At 58.3% G+C, this 18,062-nt stretch overlaps 1 protein-coding gene across 3 annotated transcripts in view; it reads right to left on the minus strand.

The window, feature by feature from the left end:
* Positions 1-2,260: 2,260 nt before the first annotated feature.
* The window catches only part of DLGAP3 (DLG associated protein 3), a 157,620-nt gene continuing 141,818 nt past the window's right edge, over positions 2,261-18,062 (minus strand). For 2 of the 3 annotated variants that reach the window (XM_075909188.1, XM_075909189.1), the window contains exons 4-11: positions 17,607-17,721; positions 14,641-14,875; positions 12,403-12,743; positions 11,508-11,593; positions 9,549-9,976; positions 7,781-7,872; positions 7,153-7,296; positions 2,261-3,312 (exon numbers count right to left, since the gene is read on the minus strand). In XM_075909188.1, the coding sequence (XP_075765303.1) occupies positions 3,094-3,312; positions 7,153-7,296; positions 7,781-7,872; positions 9,549-9,976; positions 11,508-11,593; positions 12,403-12,743; positions 14,641-14,875; positions 17,607-17,721 (1,660 nt within the window). In that variant the 3' untranslated portion in view covers positions 2,261-3,093. The remainder of the gene's footprint in view (positions 3,313-7,152; positions 7,297-7,780; positions 7,873-9,548; positions 9,977-11,507; positions 11,594-12,402; positions 12,744-14,640; positions 14,876-17,606; positions 17,722-18,062) is intronic. The other variant, XM_075909190.1, reaches the window with a different exon arrangement.

Here is an 18,062-nt window from a genome sequence, read left to right on the forward strand (position 1 = left end):
CAGAATGTGCCATGCCAGCACATCCGGCCCTGGGAATACGGTCCCTGCCTAAGGAGATGGCAGCGTGCTGGGTGTGGAGAAGCTGCCCCGCTCTTACCTGCTGTTCCGGTGGGGCCCCAGATTTTTGGATGCCCTATGCGGTGTCTGCCCAAGGACGGCTCAGACAGGGCACTGTGCATGCTGTATTGTGAAGGATGAAAGGTCCTTCCTGCCATAGAGGAGGGGGCTCTTGTAATGCAATCGCTCATCTGCCCCTCCCACCCGCACCTCCGAGAGCAGGAATTCAGCTGGGGGAAGGGCAGACCCACACTCATGTCTGGGGTCTGTCTCTGCTGAGAGGAAGAGCTGGGAGCTTTAGTTATGCCACGGGGTTCCCTGTGCCTCTGTTTCCCCCTCTGCTGAGGAGAGCAGGGAGGCCGGCAGGCAGGAGCCGGTGCAGCTGTTACTGTCACTGCCGTGGTCTGAACAGAGCAGTCTGATCCTCCATCACCCCCCCCCCCCAGCCCATCTCTTCCACCAGGGTTGGAGCACCACCGCATGAGAACAGCCACGTTCCACGCTCGCTGTGCTGTAACGGGCTGCATGAGGCTCAGGGTGACGACTGGCAGGCCCCAAGCCAGGAGCCAGAAACCCCACCACCGCCATCACCACGGCAACCTTCCATTTACCCTTCCTTCCCTGCCAGGGCTTTGCTTTCCCAGCAGGCGAGTGCGACAGAGACTGACAAAGGAGGGTGATTCCTGGAACGCGGCGACCGGGAGCTGCTGTCCCTGGGCGCTATAGGCCAGATAGAGACTGAAGGCTAATATGCTGGTCTGCCCCAGTCCTTAGTCAGGCTGAATCTAGTGAGGCCTCTGGTTCTTGGCCCTGCATGCTTCCCCCTGGATTTTCTTTCTCTGCTCTGCTCTGTAAGGCACCGGGCTGCAATGGAGGGGCCCTGGCTTGGCGTCTGTGAACCCAGGTGAGTCCCCGGGCCGGGAGACAGTGTGGGCTGGGTGGCAGGAATAAAGGGAGGCTTTGGCCAAGCTGACAGGCCCCTGGGAGACGCCCAGGGCAGCTGCAGGGCAGGGAGAGGAGCTGGGGAGCGTTTGTGGTGGGGGAGGAGGACAAGATGACTGTGGGCTTCCCTGGGGTTGGCGCAGCTCAGTCCTGAATGCCTACTGCTCCCGTTCTTTTGCAGTCTGGGAAGGGCTTCTTTACAGGCTGGACAGCCAGGACCGGCATGGCCAGCCCCATCACAGCCTGGCTGGAATCGAACCTCCCGCTTCAATGCACGGGGAGTGCAGTGCGATCTTTGGCACGGCTGCTCATGCACAGGCATCCCCCAGATTTTCCATACCAGAACCCGCTCCCTCCTAGCTGAGACCCCCGTCCCAGGGGTTGGTGACCCTGGGGTTGAAAGCCCTGAAACTCGATCATTGCACAGAACAGAGGTGGCGAGTCACGCCGGCCCTGCTTTTCACCCCGCAGTTGGCCCCCGCATCCCTGCGACATTCGGACAGCCCAGCGCTTTACACGCGCCCTCACCCAAGCTAGGGCCGGATCGCCATCTGCAGGGGTAACTGCTACACGGGTTTTCTCGCCTTCCTTAATAGCACATACAATGCACGGAGCCAGCACAGTAACACCCTAGGAGGGGCGAGTCCTCTTCCTCCTACAGCAAGGTGGGTTGTCATTCCCCGCTGTCTCCTCCAGCCTGGCCCCCGGGGTACAGCTGTACCTTTCAACCAGATGCAGATGGGTCAGAACCAGTGCCCTGCACTTGGCCTTCTGCACTGGTTGCTCGAAAGATCAGGCTTGTCCTTTTAGCGGGAGGGAGGAAGCAGTGAGGGAAACTCAACCCAAAACCGACCCCAACGACCTCGGCTTCTGCCAGCCCTTGCCAGACAGAATCCAAACCCTGCTTCCCAACAGGATTACGAAGCTCTCCCAAGACACTTGTTCCCCCCACCACTCCCCACCACCCTCGAATTTCACTCCCAGGATAATCTAGTCAGACCAGCCGCTGGTGGAGAAATCGAAGAGGGATGGAAAATAAAGTGACCCACCAAGTTTTGACCTTCCGTGGCTAGCGGGCGCACCCCCGCACCGTCCCGCGAGTCATGCTTGCAGGAAGGGAAAGGAAGGAAGAGAGAAGAGAAATCATAGCAGATTCTTACTGGCGATGTACATGAAGGGAAAGCAGGGACTGGTTTTGCTGCTGCCACGGAATTCCTGATGATCTGATATCCCAGTCTCACCAGCAGGAACACAGCTGTGGTCATGTGTAGTTTTTGTTTTATTCCTTCGATTATATGTATATATGTATAGAGGTCTATGACCCTGGATTCCCCGAGGTGCCCAGGCCAGAGGCAGGGGTGAGAGCGAACCATGGCTGGGGTGCATGGAGAGACCGCCCCTCGTGCCTGCCATGGCCCGAAGCCTCATGCCAGCAAGGGAAGCCGGCCCGCCGGGCTGCTGGGAATGGTGGCTTTGGCACAGGCTCCCCCGCTGGAAGGAGCTCGGCGGCGCTTCCCCTGAAAGACGCTTTGTTTGCATTGATCTGAGGAAATGGGGAGAGGACACACGGGAGCGTAGGGGGGACCTGCCTCCACCCTCCCCCCTGCAATCAGCTGTGCGGAGGGGGAAGGGGGGAAGTGGAAGAAGAGGAGGGTGTGAGGAGAGGAGAGGGGGAGACATAGAGGAGAGGGGGCTGCAGGGAGAAAGGTAAGAAGAGCTCGGAAGGGAGGGCACGGGAGTGTGCAGGGCAGGGGAGATGGGCCAGGAAGAGGAGACGGAAGAGCGGAGATGGAGGGCAGAAGAGGGTTCAGGGCGGAGAGGGGGCTCAGGGAGAGGGCCAGGGGAAAGGCCAGGAAAGGGGTTTGTGGGCAGGCAGGATCGGGGCCCGGGGGAGCCGGCCCCGCAGGGAGGGGCACGAGGGCAGGACAGAACCAAGCTTGCGTTCATTCACCGTCGGATCCATGAATCACGAGACGATAAAAAGTCGAGAAGCTGTGAGTGGGCCCAGAGCTGCCCCTGCGGCTCAGGCCCTGGCCATCACAGTGAGCTGTGCACTCCCTCTGTCCAGTACAGGTAGAAAAGCCGGGGCTCCCTTCACAGCCGGGTCTGGGCCTCAGGGATGTAGATCTCGATACTGTCTGCACTCTCGGTGGCTGAGTTCTGACGGAAGGAGGCTGCTCTCTTGGCCGCCAGGAGCCTCTTCCGGGCTTCCTGCCTCTGCCGGTCGACGGAGTCCAGGGAGCGTTCTTTCACGGGGTGCACTTTGGAGCGTGGTGGCTTCTTTGGTATCGGAGGAGGGACCTTCTTCTCTTCCTGCTCAGACAGACAGACAGAATGGGGCTTAGAGGGGCTTCCAGGAGGTGTTGGACATTTTGTGTTAGAGGGCGTGTGTCTGAGGAGGCGTGTGCCAGGCGTGTGCACATGTGAGTCTGTGTGTTCCTCGGGGGGGGGGGATTCACAGCTGTGTGACTGCGTGAGAGACCATGCAAGGGAGTGCACGGTGGGTGTGCACATTTGTGTGTGTGTGTGTACTTGTGCATGCACATTCAAGCATGTGTGCGTGTTTGTGCATCTGTGTGCACATATCTGTAGGTGTGTACATCTGTCAGTGTATACACAGCTGTCTGGGGGTGAGACCATGCAAGAGAGCACACTTTTGAGTGGGAGCCTGCCTACGCGCTCTCATCAGTGCAAGAATCTGGATGTACATGTGCCGCTATAAACAGATGTGTGCTTGCACATCCGTGTGCACCTGCATACATGCGAGCCTCCCACGCTTTATGCATATGTCTGCCTCCAGGGAGGAACGGGTGTGTCTGGGAGCGTATATCCCCAGGCGTGGACCTACCTCTATGCAGAATAAGTGGATCAAATTCTGTGCTGATTGGTACCCCCATTCAATTCACCAGTCCCAGGGGCGGAGTGCAGTCCTGGGGCTTGAAAGTCAGCACAGAATCTAGCCCATTGCCTGCATACGTGCTGCTTGCATGCTGCATTTGCACATTGCGGACCAGGAATGTGGCATCTGCCTGCAATTGTGTTTGATCGGGGGAACATTGCACCAGAGTTTGAGTCAGTGTCACGGATAGCAGCGCTGCAAGGGGGTGAGAGGACCGGAATGGCTTTGGTTTGTCCTACGCTCAGTGTGTGCGTGCCAGGAGCATATCTGTACCTTTGAAGATAACATCAAATAGAGGACATGCCGTAGCTGTACACGAAAAACACAGGAGAGAAAAAGACTGTTTGTTTGGATTCTTTTTTTTTTTTTAAGCATTCACTAAAGAGGCCTGTTGATTTTCCCTGGTGCAAATCAGCAGCACCAGCTAAGGAGCAGAAAAAAAAAGAAAAGAAAAAAGAAGGCAGCTGTGATCATGGACTTCTCACCTCCCGGACTCTTCCCCTCTGAAACTGACAGTATCCAATCTAGGATGGAATATGCATAACGGCGGCTTCAGGCTGAGCTCTGCCAAGGGAGAGACTACTTTTAGCTCTCTCAGGCTGTATCTACACTTGCAGCTGTATCTACACTAGGTACAGCACAGGCACTAACTGTGGAGCTGCACACTGCAGGGAAAGGCACCGGCAGCAGGGAGGCAGCGGGACACGGAATGCTACAAATAGCCGTGTAAACGTGCATGGTGCTGCTTGGGCATGTAACGAGCGGGACAGGGTGTGTCCCTGGGGGGTTCAGGGCTCTCTGCTCTATTCACCTGGGCGGTGACTCACTGTCTACATGGCTGTTTACTAGGGATGTAAAAGGTCGACCACTTAACCAGTTACCCAGTAAGCATTAACCTCACCGGCATGCTTACCTGGTAACTGATTAACCAGAGGGCCAGGCTCAGGGGAGCCACTCCACACCCACAACGGCCTGGTCAGCAAGACCCTGGCTGCAGCAGACCCAGCGGGAGCAGCCCTCCAGCCGTGGCACGGTGAAGCCTCCCAGCCACGGTGGGCACAGTGCGGCAGGTCCAGCTGGGCGAGTGCCGCCCCCTGGCTGCAGCATGGTGGGCCCAGTTAACCGCTTAAATGATTACAATTATGTTGTTTAACCGCTCAGCTTTTTAAATGGGTTTTTACATCTCCACTGTTTACACCCCTGCTAGGTGGGGGTGTGACGTCTGTTTACGCCCCTGCTAGGTGGGGTGTGACGTCTGTTTACGCCCCTGCTAGGTGGGGATGTGACGTCTGTTTACACCCCTGCTAGGTGGGGGTGTGACATCTTTTTACACCCCTGCTAGGTGGGGGTGTGACGTTTGCACTCTCCACCTACCCGGAGCAGAGTCGGGCCCCAAAGGCTCCAGCTGCAGGAAGGTTTCAGGACAGAAGGGCTCGGGCTTTGCTAACTGATCCTGGCCACACTCACAATCACAGGGCTCCCACCTCTCTGTCCCTCTGCAGCCGTAGCCCAGGCCGGGTCATCCCCCACCCCGGCCCCACAAACCAGGGAAGGGGGAGAAGAGGTTACTCTCTACTGAGATGAGCAGGGCCCAAGGTTCCTTTGTTTCCTGGCCTGCCCCATCTCTCCACAAGAGGGGGCTGAGGGGAGCATGAGATATGCAAGACAAGGAGAGAAGGGTGTCCGCTCTGTAAGCCACACACACACTTAGGAGAAGGACCACGCCCCTTTCTCCTGGGGCTGGGCAAGAATCGGGGTGCCCTGCGACAGACTGCTCCTTTCGGCTCTTCCCAGGCTCCAGCCAGACCTCTTGCATTTGCTACCCATGGGGGTTGGGAGCCAGTTCCTTCTCTGCATGACTTCTATGGGGAACACAGCTGATATACAGTAATTCTTCATTTACCACTAGAGAGATGTTTCAGAAAATTGTCCTGTTAAGTGAAAACGTGTTATGCGGGGTCAATTTTCCCATTGAAAATAATGGAAAAGGTGGGGGTTGCGTTTCAAGCGGGGGTGTCTGTTGGGACCGGGACATAAGGTTGGGGGAGAAAGGGGACTGGGTTACAGCAGGGAGGGGAGGTGTTTGGCTCTGGGGAAGGGAAGGGGAGGAGAGGGGAGGGGGATTGGGTTGGGAGTATGCCCCTGTGACGGGTCTGCCGGGACCCACACTGCAACCGGTGAGGAGGGGTCACCGGGGAACGGCACAGCGACCGGCGAACCCTCCACCACTTTGCAGGGAGGCAGGGGAAGCCCCGCGCAGCCACCGGCAATGGGCCAGCTGGGGAAATCGTGTTATTCCAGGGATGGTCGTGTAATTCAAAAAATATTCCCTAAAAAAATTGTGCTAGCTTGAAAATGTGTTAAGCGGGCACGTGTTGAATGAGGAATTACTGTACACACGAGATCCGATTTTGCACCTGCGCCCCCTCCCCCCAACAAACCCTCTATTCTTCTGCCAAGCCAGGAATGCACCTGCTAACAATGCCCCACGTGTAACAACATAAGAGCTGCCACACCTAGTCAGACCACGGTCCACCCTGCCAGTCTCCAACAGAGGCCCACAGCAGAGGTTAAGGAGGAGTGTGCAGAACAGGGCGACTAAGAAGTGATCCACCCCGGAATCTGGCAGTCAGAGGTGTAGGGGAATCCGAAGTATGGGGCTGCATCCCTGACCATCTTGGCTAAGAGCCATTGATGGACTGATCCTCCATGAACTTCCCCAATTCTTTTTTGAATCTAGTTACACTTTTGACCGTCACAACATCCCCTGGCAATGAGTTCCACTGGTTAATTGTGCATCATGTGAAAAACCTGCTGCCTGTTAATTTCATCAGGTAAGCTCAGATTTTTGTGTGGTGTGAAGGAATCAAACTCTTCTCTACTCACATTTTACATGCTGTTTGTGATTTTTTTAGACCTCTAGCCTCTCCCCACTTAGTTGTCTCTTTTCTAAGCGGAAGGGCCCTATGGTCTCCCCACATAAGGAAGCCATTTTACATCCCTGATCATCTTTGTTGCCCTTCTCTGACCCTTTTCCAGTTCCACCCAGGGCTTTTTGCGATGGGGCGTCCAGATCTGGAGACGGTATCCAAGGTGTGAGTGAACCTTGGATTCACACAGTGGCATTATGACATACGCCGTCTTTGTCCTTCAGCGAGAGACCAACAAAACCTGCCTTTGTGTCCTGTGGAGTGAGACCCCAGCTGCCCTTACTCCTTCTCAGCCTCTTAGCACTCACGCTCTGATCCCCTTACCTTGGGCTCAATGAGTTTCCACCCATTGGCCTTGAGCTGTTGAAGCTCCGCAAACTTCAAGCTGACGTCCTCGATGGACAACTGAAGGAGGTCCCAGAATCCAGCCAGGTCTTGAAAGGTGGGCATGGGGAATGCATTAGGGTCCTTCGGAAGGGGGAGAAGACAGACAGATTAGGTCCTTATATACTCTCACCTCCCTGCTCGAGTTGACGGGGAGTGGAGCTGGGCTGTCTAGCCCTGACTGGATTAAAAATGTCTCTCTTAGCAGGGCTGGGACAAAATGTTTCAGGTGAAGTAAGAACCAGGCTGGGCCTTTCGCCCTGAGCCTGAAGCAGCCCCTGATGTGGGAGAAGGCTGGGAATTGTTATTACTGTTTCATTGAAATACTGATGCAGCTGTTGCGTCCTGCTAGCGATGAAATAACCAAATCACCACGAGAAAGAGCCCACCGAACCTGGGAGCCAGCCTTAAGCATGTTGGGGGTGAGCGTCCTACCCTTTGGGTGGCACCTTAATATGGAACCATCTCCAGCTGTGCAGGGTGCAATGGACCTGCTGCCGCCCCAGCCCAGGTGTGCGTCAGACAAGACACACCCCGGGAAACCCGTGAGGAAGGAGGAGGTACTCACCATGTTCTGCTGGCAGAGTCGGAAAAACTGTTGGACCTTCTGGGACATCAGAAGCTGGGTGCTGCCCACGGCGCTCCGGATCTTCTCCAGAACTGGGAAGGCACACGGAGAAAAAACCGAGGGGTGAGGAGATCACTAATGACCTGCAGCTGCATTACCCAGACCCCTCCCAGCTCCGGGGATGCAGCCAGCACAAGCCTGACAGGGTATTATATGCCACCAAGCCTAACCTCCTTAACCCTTCGTGAGCTGGAAGGCACCATGTGCAGGGCCCAGGGCAACCACCGGGCCAGGTTCCAAAGGGGGTACAGGAGGTCCGGATGGGCTGTTCCAAAAGTTCATGTCTGAGTCGATTGGTTGGAACTCGGAATGCATTTCCCCCCAGAAACAATGATAGAAATGGCAGTTAAGGTCCCAGGCTCCCCACTACTGAACCGATAATGCTGTAGATTTGCCATGAAAAATCGTAGAAATGTTGGGTTTTATGTAACCGTGAATGCTGAGGATGAGAAGGCAGATGGAGACTCTGAAGGGGACTCCTGGGTATCCCCGGGCTGCCACCACTCTTCCCGCACTCTGTGACGGCTTCTGCGATTACCCCCAACTCCTTGCTGCCTCCCCCCCCCCCGCGGGCTGCACCCAACCCCCGCTCACTAGGAGGCCTGAGCACAGGCCCGAGGACTCTGGAGGCGCAGGGGGTGGCCGTGCAGCCAGTGGCAGGAGAGAGGCGGCGTTTTCTCTTTCAAAGGGCCACTTCTTTCCAGCCGCTTGTTGGCACGACGGCCCCTTGCTGTTCCGGAGTCCTTCAGCCCACTCACCACCACCTCTGGCTCCTGCCAGCTCCCCTGGCAGCAGGTGACCTTTTGTTTCTATGTGCAGATGTTCGTGACTTGGGGAGCGCCTGTACACCAGGTACTCAGGGCTGTACAACACCTGTCCGGGTCTCTGTGCAGCCCTGAGTAACTGGTATACAGGCGTAAAGCCGACAGACCTGGGTCATCGGCAGGTGGGGTTAAACCTGCAACCTCAGGGGCTAAAGCCTGTGACTGTACCAGGTGTGGGGAACCTGCAGCCCGGGGGCTGAATCCGGCCCCCAGCTAGCTTGGATCCAGCCCCTGAGGCTCAGGGCTCCCCCCCAGCATTGGGGAGCTAGCAGCCCCCTCCTGCCCAGATCCTGAACCCCCCTTCTGTTCCTGCTCTATCCCTCCCACCCCAGCCTGCTCCTGCACCTTGCCACCCTCCCAGTCTCACTAATCCGCAACCCACTCCTGCACCCGCCCGCCTGCCCAGCCCCACACCTCTTGCCTGCTTCCCTGCATCCCCCTCTCACATCCCGAACTCCTCGTTTTTGGCCCCACCCCAGAGCGCAAGGGGGCCCACAAGATCTACTAGCCTGGATCTGGTGCGTGAGGGGAACATGGGGTTTTGTTTGGTTGGTTTTTTGTTTGGTTAGTTTTTGCTTCTCACATTTGTGCAGCCCCCAACTGACGCTTCCGTGGGTCAGCGCCCCCCCCCCCCCACCCAAAAAAGGTTCCCCACCCCTGCCCTACTGCACGAGCGAAAAGCCAGCTGCCTCTCAGCCGAGGCTGCAGAGCCAACTTCACTCGCCCCAGTCAGTGGTCTGTGTCTCTGGGTTACACAGACGCTCCCTGAGTGCCTGTGGGGATACTCCAGGCTGCGTGATGCTGAGCAAGACTCCAGCACCCCAACCCTAGGGGGATTCTTGGGTGCATCCTCCTTCCAGTCTCACAGCCCCATCTGGACTCACTCTCCTCTGGCAGGTCATAGTCCTCGGCCTCCCGCTCCATCTGCTGGCACCAGCCCTCCATCTTCTCCACCTCGGCCTGCAGTAGCTTAATGAACCACTCCCCGTCCCGGTGGCAGGGAGAGGCCCTGCCGGAGTCGGGGAGGCTGCGGGAGCCCCGGTCGATCCAGGAGTCCTGCCGGGGCACCTCCACCGTGTCATACTGCATCTGGTAGTCCTCCCGGTAGGCCCACTGGCCCTGCGTGTGCACCGTCTTGTACACCGCGTACTGCCGGCTGGACGAGTCCGGCTCCGAGGAGTGCCGCTGGAAGGGCCGTCCGAACTGCAGGGCCTTGTCCTCTGTGGCCACCGACAGGCCCGGGAAGCCTTCCAGCTCCAGGTCTGCCTGCACGCCGGCCGTCACGCTGTTGGAGCGCTTGAAGCGGGCCCGCCTGGGGACAGGGCGGGAAAGGGGTTATGGGGCATTCATCCCGCAGCAGGAGAGGCAGCGGCAGGAGCTCCGGGTGGGGGAGACAGCGGAGGTGGGGAGTAGTGGACGAGGTGGCGCGGGGGGGGGGGGTCTAAGGAAACCTACCCAGCTGGAGCGGAACCCCTCGTTCCGAGCCCACCCCGGCCCACCCTGCCCAGCCGGGACCCTCCTCCCCTTGCAGGAGCGGAGCGAGGGGCCGTGCTGCCGCCTCCCTTTCCACAGAAGCTGGGCTGGGAGGCTCACAAGCTGCCGAGCTCCCGGTGGTCCGTGGGGAGAACCCGCAAAGAGCCGCTTCCTCGTGTTCCCTCATTTCAATGCCTTCTCTCCTGCTTGCGCTCGTCTGTTGCTATGGGAACGGGCCCTGGACAGATGCTGAAGGACGGGGAGAGGAACACACACGTGCTCAGGGCCCTTGTCGAGCAAAGAGACGGAACATGGAAGAGTTCCCCTCAGATGCCCTTCAGCGACTCGGCCGTGGGGAGGCAGGCAGGGAATAGCCCGGCCTGTCTGAGAGCAGGGGTTGGGTCAGAGCTGGGCCCCATAAAGGGCTTTTTTGGCCTCCACCTCTGGCCGTCTCCACCCGCTCAGCCTCTTCCTCTGCACAGCTGGGTCACAGCTGTTCTCCCGCCACGGCCATGCCTTGGGCCCAGCCTCGCACAGCCCCGGGCCCCGCTGGTCTCAGCCAGAGCCTGCAGAACTGCGCTTCCGGATCCGAACTGGGGGCCTCTGTGAGACAGGCAGATTCGAAAGCCCAGAACTGCACCCCAGCTCTGGGTCAGAACCGCAGGCAGAAAAGCAGCTGCTGATCGCAGGCACCCGGGAGGAATCACTTCCCAGCCCTGCTCACACCTGCCAGACAGCTGCAGATCCCTCGGCGCCTGCCCAGCGTGCAGAAAAGCCCAGGCAGTGCGGAGAGGGGTGCTGTACCCAGGGGCCCAGGGTAATAAACGGGCTGATAAGACAATGAGCGGCTCAGGGGAGGCGCTAACGAATACCAGAGCCTCCTGGGTGAGGATCTGAATCTATTAGCAAGGTTGTGACAACTCGAGAGCTGCTTGTTGCCCTGTGCGACGTGCATTTGCTAAGCCTCAGTCCGTTTTGCAGTTGAGCCCACAGCACAACCTCTCCGCTCATCACAAGCAGCAGCTTCTTTGACAGCTGGCAGGCCCAGCAGCTGGATGGGCCAGAGGCTGACCTAGCTACCCCGCCCGCGCATGCCCTCAAGTCCAGGCGGAGGCACGTTGCACAGGGAAGTTTGGCCAGCTGCCGCCTGCATTGCCCATTGATTTATGAGCTAGCGGGGAAACACAGCTGTACTTAGCAGTCAGCTGAAGATGCTGCAGAGCTCTTGGGATGCTCTGGAGAAGAGGCAGGTTGTGAATGTTTAGTTTGGGGGAGGCATTGTGTGAAAACAATGAAGCCAGCGCCGGGGCTGCGCTGAGCCTTGCTCCTGGAGGGATGCAGCGATAAAAGCTGCATTTAACCAGCCGTACCTTTTGTCTTCTTCCACTTGCACCCCGATGGAGTGGAATTCCCTCTGGCTCCTGCTTTCTGTGTCGGAATCAGAGATCGTCTCCACCTGCGGTGGTGATCAGAGGGAGAGCATGTTGGGAGAGAATCGCTCCACCGCCTCGGGCGCAAGAGACTCATGCTTTTTAATTTCCGTCAGCAGATGCAGCAGCGCAGCAGTAGGGAAGCCAGAGAAACAAAGCGCTAATGAAGGCAACGGCCAGGCAGCTCCAGGAGCATCTAGCACAAAGACGGAGACCGGAGTCCCCTTGCATTGTTGATCAAGGGCAGGGTGTGGCAGGAAGAAACCTGGCGCTGCCACTGCTTGTTGGCAAGATGATTTCATGCCGACACGATGCCCCTTGCAACTCATCTTGGCAACGGCTGCAGAGCCAGGTCAGGGGGGTGAGACCTTGGTTTGGAGCAGAGTCACAGAGCGTAAGAGAGGGCATGGCTGAAGGGGAGGCGAGGCACCATGCATTGGCAGGGCCCTCCCAGTTTGCAAGTATCTGCAGATGTGGGTGCGGATTTCCGCAGCTCACTGTTGCAGATGCAGTCACAAATACAAATGTTGTGTCTAGAACCCTGCAAACCTGGGGCTATCCACTTTATATCTGCAGGTATCCCTGGACATGGCTGCAGAGATATGCGGATCATTTTTGCAGAGGCGGATACCAATTTTATATCCACGCAGGGCTCTATGCATTGGGACCCTGTATCAAGCCCCAGTTGCCAAGCCTGGAAGGGCCAGTGTTGGGGTCCTGCAGGGAACTGTGAGTCAGAGAGCTACCGTGCAGCATTGGCAGCTAGATCCAGATGGATCTGGGTCCAAGTGTAGCTCTTGGAGACTCCAGGGAGCCAGGGGAGAGCGACACCTACCTGAACTCCAATGGACGGGCGCCATTTCCTCTGCCGTGCCAAGCTCCTCAGCTCTTCCCTGCCTGGGATGGCCTTGATGATGAGTGTGGATGGCTTGGAAGAGCCCCTGGGCTGGACTGGTGGCAGATCCAAGGAGAGGGTGGTCACCTTGGAGCTCTCCAAGCTCTCCGTGGAGTTGCAGCGAGCCGCGGCGTCTTTGGACCACGAGGGGCTCCGGGCAACCTCGCTGGGGAGGTAGCTTTCATGGGTGGACTCAGTGCTGCTCTGTGCCGTGATCGAGATGAGGGGCTTGGCTTTCATTCCTGCAGGGATAGGAGGCGGCGCTTTTCTGTAGCTGAAGGCTGTCGTGGGAGAGGGACATGAGAAAAAGCCCCGTGAGAGAGAGACACATTCTTGTTTCCTAACATGAATGAAGGCCAAACTTAAGAACATCAGAACGGCCAGACTGGGTCAGACCAAAGGTCCATCCAGCCCAGTGTCCTGTCTGCCGACAGTGGCAATGCCAGGTGCCCCAGAGGGAGGGAACAGAACAGGGAATCATCAAGTGATCCTTCTTCTGTCACCCATTTCCAGACAAACAGAGGCTAGAGACACCATTCCTACCCGTCCCGGGTAATAAGTATTGACGGACCTAACCTCCATGAATTTATCTAGTTCTTTTTTGAACCCCGTTACAGTCCTGGTCTGCACAACTTCCTCTGGCGAGGAGTTCTACAAGTTGACTGTGCACTGCATGAAAAAATACTTCCTTTGGTTTGTTTTAAATTTGCTACCTATTCATGTCATTTGGTGACACCCCTCCCCCCATCCCCGGTTCTTATAACTTTTCCTTATTCACTTTGTCTGCACTGGTCATGATTTTATAGACCTCTGTCATATCCCCTCTTAGTCTCGTCATTTTCTACGCTGAAAAGTCCCAGTCTCGCCTCTTCCTCCTGCATCCCCACAGGGTGCTAGACCTAGCAGTCAGATCCTTGGCTGCTGTGAAGCTAAGCAATTCTACTGAACCCGTTTACACCAGCCTGGGAATTGGCCCTACCTTGCAACATCAGCCAAAGTTACACACTCTATGGGTACGTCTAAACTACATGCCTCTGTCGACGGAGGCATGTAGATTAGCCAGATCGGCAGAGGGAAATGAAGCCGCGATTAAAATAATCGCGGCTTCATTTAAATTTAAATGGCTGCCCCGCTCTGCCGATCAGCTGTTTGTCGGCAGATCGGGGCAGTCTGGACGCGCCGCGCCGACAAAGAAGCCTTTCTTGATCGGCACAGGTAAACCTGGTTTCACGAGGCATACCTGTGCCGATCAAGAAAGGCTTCTTTGTCGGCGCGGCGCGTCCAGACTGCCTCGATCTGCCGACAAACAGCTGATCGGCAGAGCGGGGCAGCCATTTAAATTTAAATGAAGCCGCGATTATTTTAATCGCGGCTTCATTTCCCTCTGCCGATCTGGCTAATCTACATGCCTCCGTCGACGGAGGCATGTAGTCTAGACACACCCTATATAACTGCCAGTTAACTGTGAGCTTGTGGCGAGGGACACGCAAGGTTCATTTGCTTTTGGAACGGCTGTTTGGCCAAAGGGACCAGGCGACCCTCAAGTGAGGGAAGTTCAGGGTGGGGCAAGCCCTGAGGCTGACAGCAGAAAAGGGGAGAGAGAAACAGACAGGCTCAGGGAGAGAGGAGGGGGAAACAGAAACAAATGCAGAGAGGAAGGAGGGTTGACAGACAGATGGGGGCCTTGGCGGGTGGGAGCACAACCCAGTCGGACACTCTTAGCGCCCCCAGCGCCAGCCATGTGAGCTGCTGCCTCGGTGAGGCTGATGTTTCCCGCCTGCCCAAGGGCTGCGCTGGGGCTGGCAGCCCCCACAGCTCCATGGCAGGTGAGCCCACTGGCTACTTAGCCCAGCCCTCGGAGGGCATCCCCGAAAGATGGTGGCAAAGTGGGGCAGGGGGAAGCATTGGGTGCCGTCTATGGGAGGGGGAAGTTGGTGGGCACTTCCCTCTATGGAGAGGTAGGGGGACCCTCTGTGGGTTAGCAGGGGGTCCCTATGTGGGGTGAGAATGGGAGGGGCTGGTGAGGGTCCCTCCATGGGAGGGGGGAGAGAATGGCCCAGGGGGTTTCCTCTGTGGGAAGGGACAGGGGTCAGTGTGAGGTCCATGTGGGCCCCACCACCCCTGTACGGCAGGAAGGACCCCTGGGAGCAGCGCCACGGAGCAGAGCCTGGGACTCACAGGTGCTGGGCTTCAGGATGCTGCTGGTGATGGCTGGCCTGGGCGGGGCAGACATGGAGAAGAGCGAGAGGCAGTCGTCGTCCTGCGAGCAGCCCGCCTGGATGGCCCGCAGGTAGCTGTGGCTCCGCATGCGGAAGCAGCCGGGCAGGTCCAGGGCCTCCACAGCCTGGGACTCCACCTCGCCGAAGACGGACTCGCAGACCGCCTCAAACTGGTGGTTCAGCTCCTCGTTGATCTGGGGAGACGGGGGGAGGGGCGATGAGGGGCCTGGGCAGCTCTGGGAGGGTCCAGCGCCCCCCGCCCCCAGCACCATCCTCTACGGCAGCGGTTCGCAAACTTTTGGGCATCACGCCCCCTGTCTGATTTTTGAGAAACCCTCACGCTCCCCTCCCCCCAATAGCAGCAAAACTTGTTGAGCAAAAAAAAAAAGAACTGACCGGGGCTGAAAAATAGCAGAGAAACTTAGGGGGAAGGATTGACAGTGGGGGGGGAATGGGACACCTCACGCCCCCTCTGGAATTTCTTCATGCCCCCTCAGGGGGGCACATCCCCCAATTTGGGAACCCATGCTCTACGGCAGTGGTCACCAACCAGTAGATCGCAATCTACCAGTAGCCTCTGACAGGAGATCCTTCCTGATTTGGCCAGGAAGCTCTCAAGCGCTGATGCCCCTCCACCCATTGTCCTGCTGCTCCTGCCCTCAGGATTTGGGGAGGAAGTGGGGTGGAGTGAGCAGGGTGAGGCCTTGGAGCAGGGGTGGGGGCTCAGAGAAGTGGGGGAAGGAAACCGGGCAAGGATATTTGGGTTTGAGGTAGATCTTACTTTGCACTTACATTGAAAAAGTGATCATGTGGTTAAAAAGGGTGGAGACCACTGCTCTACGGAGACACCCGAGGGGCTACAGGGAACGACTCGGCCTGGCCCCAGCCGGTTGCTCCAGGGCTGGAGTGATGTTGAAGCGGCTGGCCCTGCATCCGCCCCTCCCCACTCACCCAGCCCCTCCGACTCCAGCCAGCGGGGGACCCTTCAGCGGGGCTCAGCAACGCACAGCCGGCCACTGCCCACACCCTGCCCCCTACAGTGCTCCCTCTGGCGGGGCAAGACGGGCGCTCAGTCTCCACACCTCAAGCAGTCGCTGGCCTCTGCTGAGATGGCCCGTCAGTGTGGCGCACGCTGGCTTCCCTGAGGCACACACCTGCCCGCGGGGGACACGACTGAGACCCACCAAACACACTGCACAAAGGCTGCCGGGATGCTAACTCTCCTCGTCCCCCTGGCTGGATTTGGCCCAGCGACCGAGAGAGGAAGCCCCCCCGGCCCCTTGGCCAAGCTGCCAGCAGCCATGGCCTCTCTCCTCTGCCGCAGCTCTTGAGTCCTGCGACCGGGCAGCTACCTCTGCTGGTGCACATCTGACCCAGCCGTGCCCCACCGAATGGGAGGTAACTCCCAGTCAAAGCTGGGTCACTCAGCCACTAGAAGGCCCCAGGGACAGCTTGAGCCGTTCCTGCACCCCGGGCAGCGGGCGCACGACACATGCGCGGCTCCACCCCCGGCGCTATGCACCTTACAGCTGCCATCAGGCGCCGTGTGCCCGGGGCTGGGGGTCGCGCAGCACCTGATGGCAGCTCTAAGGGGTGGCTGGGCATGCGGCGCCCCTTACAGCTGCCATCAGGTGCCCCCCCATAGGTTGGCGCCCCGGGCAGTTGCCCGGCTAGACCTCCCCTTAACCCGGCCCTGGAAGGCCCCTCTATCTCTGCTCCTGACAGACCCTGGCGCTGCACCCAGGCGCTAGTCCTGTCTGAGGGAGACCCTGGCGTCTGCTGGGGAAACACTCAAAATTCAAACCCGGGACCGAGGGGAGGTGAAGTCGGTCCGGGCAGCGCTAGAAGCAGCAGCCTTGGGATTGTGGCAGAGACAAGCTCTTCCACAGATGTGACCAGCCAGGCCTGGTGCCACCAAGAGGTTCAGAGAAACTTCCAGAAGCTTCTCCAAGCCAAGTCCGAATGCTCACAGCCCCCTTCATCTCTATACCGGCTACTCTTTGGGGCTGGCTGGCCCGGGAAGATGGAAATAGGGGCCGGGGAACCTTTGCCCTGCTGGGTCGTTGGTTTGAATCCCGCTCAAATCACCAGTGATTAGCACCTGACGCTTGTGTGATGCCTTCTACGAGGTGCATCAGTGGGAGAAAAAACCTCAGCGGGTGACAAATGTGGAGCGTGGCTTGGCAAAGCAGCCAGCAAGTGAAAGGGCCCTGGGTGCTAAAATCCCCTCAGGATGGACTAGATTGTAGCACTTTGGAAGGGCAGCCTGGAGGAGCTTACCTGGCCACTGTGCGGGTTGCACCCTTCTCCCCCAGGAACATCAGTTGGATGCCATTTTCTGGGGCTAACAGGCATGCAAAGGGGGGGGGCAGAAAACCAGCCCACGCTGGGAGCAGAGAGGAGGGGGCTGAGAATGGCAGCCAGCATTTGGGTGCCAGTCAAGCCCCTGAGAAGACAGCATTGTGCATTGCCACTGAGGGGGGGTCACGGCCAGCTCAGGCAGGGCTGTAGACGAGCAGGCAGCATGAATCGCGGGGGTGGGGGGTGTTGCGGAAGCAGAGCCACTGCGGTGAAGGGGCAGAGCTTAGGTGGTGCATGCCGAGGACTCTGCCACCCCCCCAAGACTCAGCGCCCCCATGCTGCAGATTAGCACGTGCAAGGTGGGGCTGGGGGCAGGTGTCCATGAGGCAGTGGAGAGCGGCCAGGCCTGCCCCGCACACCAGGCGGCTCCACTCAGCACCTAACGGGCAGGCCTCAACTCAGCCGCACCAGCCTCTCATTCAGGAGCTGGGCTCTTACGAAAATCCAGCCCTGTGGTGGATGCTGAATCGGTCCAAACACCATCCCTCTCCCCACCCGAGCGTATCAGCTCCAGCGACTGAGGGCACGAGAGCCAGGCGCCGCGACGGGCACTGCCCACCTTACCTGGCCAGTGGTGAAGGAGCGTCCATAGCCCTGTCCCCGAGGGTGCATTCTGGACGGGGTGCAGCAGCTGGGACAGGTACAGATATATGAGTCAGAATAGTGCCTACTTGCAAACCTAATGAGAGACAGCGGGGGGAAAAGGATTCGGACCAAAAGCAACACATTCAAGCAGAGCATTTGGAAACAGCTCAGTGCCTGGGCTCCCGTCGGCTGCTGCCATCCGCACCCCCACCCATCACGTGCTCACCACCCCCTCTGCAAACTCCCCACGCAGCCCCCGAGCCAGCAGGGGATTCTCAGAGCCCTGGCGGGCTTGAGACCCAAGCAGCTTGCTGGGGGGCAGCCCTAGCCAGTCCACTTCTGGCTAGGCAAGGCCCATGTGTCGGGCATATGATTGCACAGCTGACCCATGGTGCTCCACACCACCCCGGAGCAGAGAGACGTGTTGATAAGCAG

The sequence above is a fragment of the Pelodiscus sinensis genome, chromosome 25 (genome assembly GCF_049634645.1).
Source record: "Pelodiscus sinensis isolate JC-2024 chromosome 25, ASM4963464v1, whole genome shotgun sequence".
Lineage (NCBI taxonomy): Eukaryota > Metazoa > Chordata > Testudines > Trionychidae > Pelodiscus > Pelodiscus sinensis.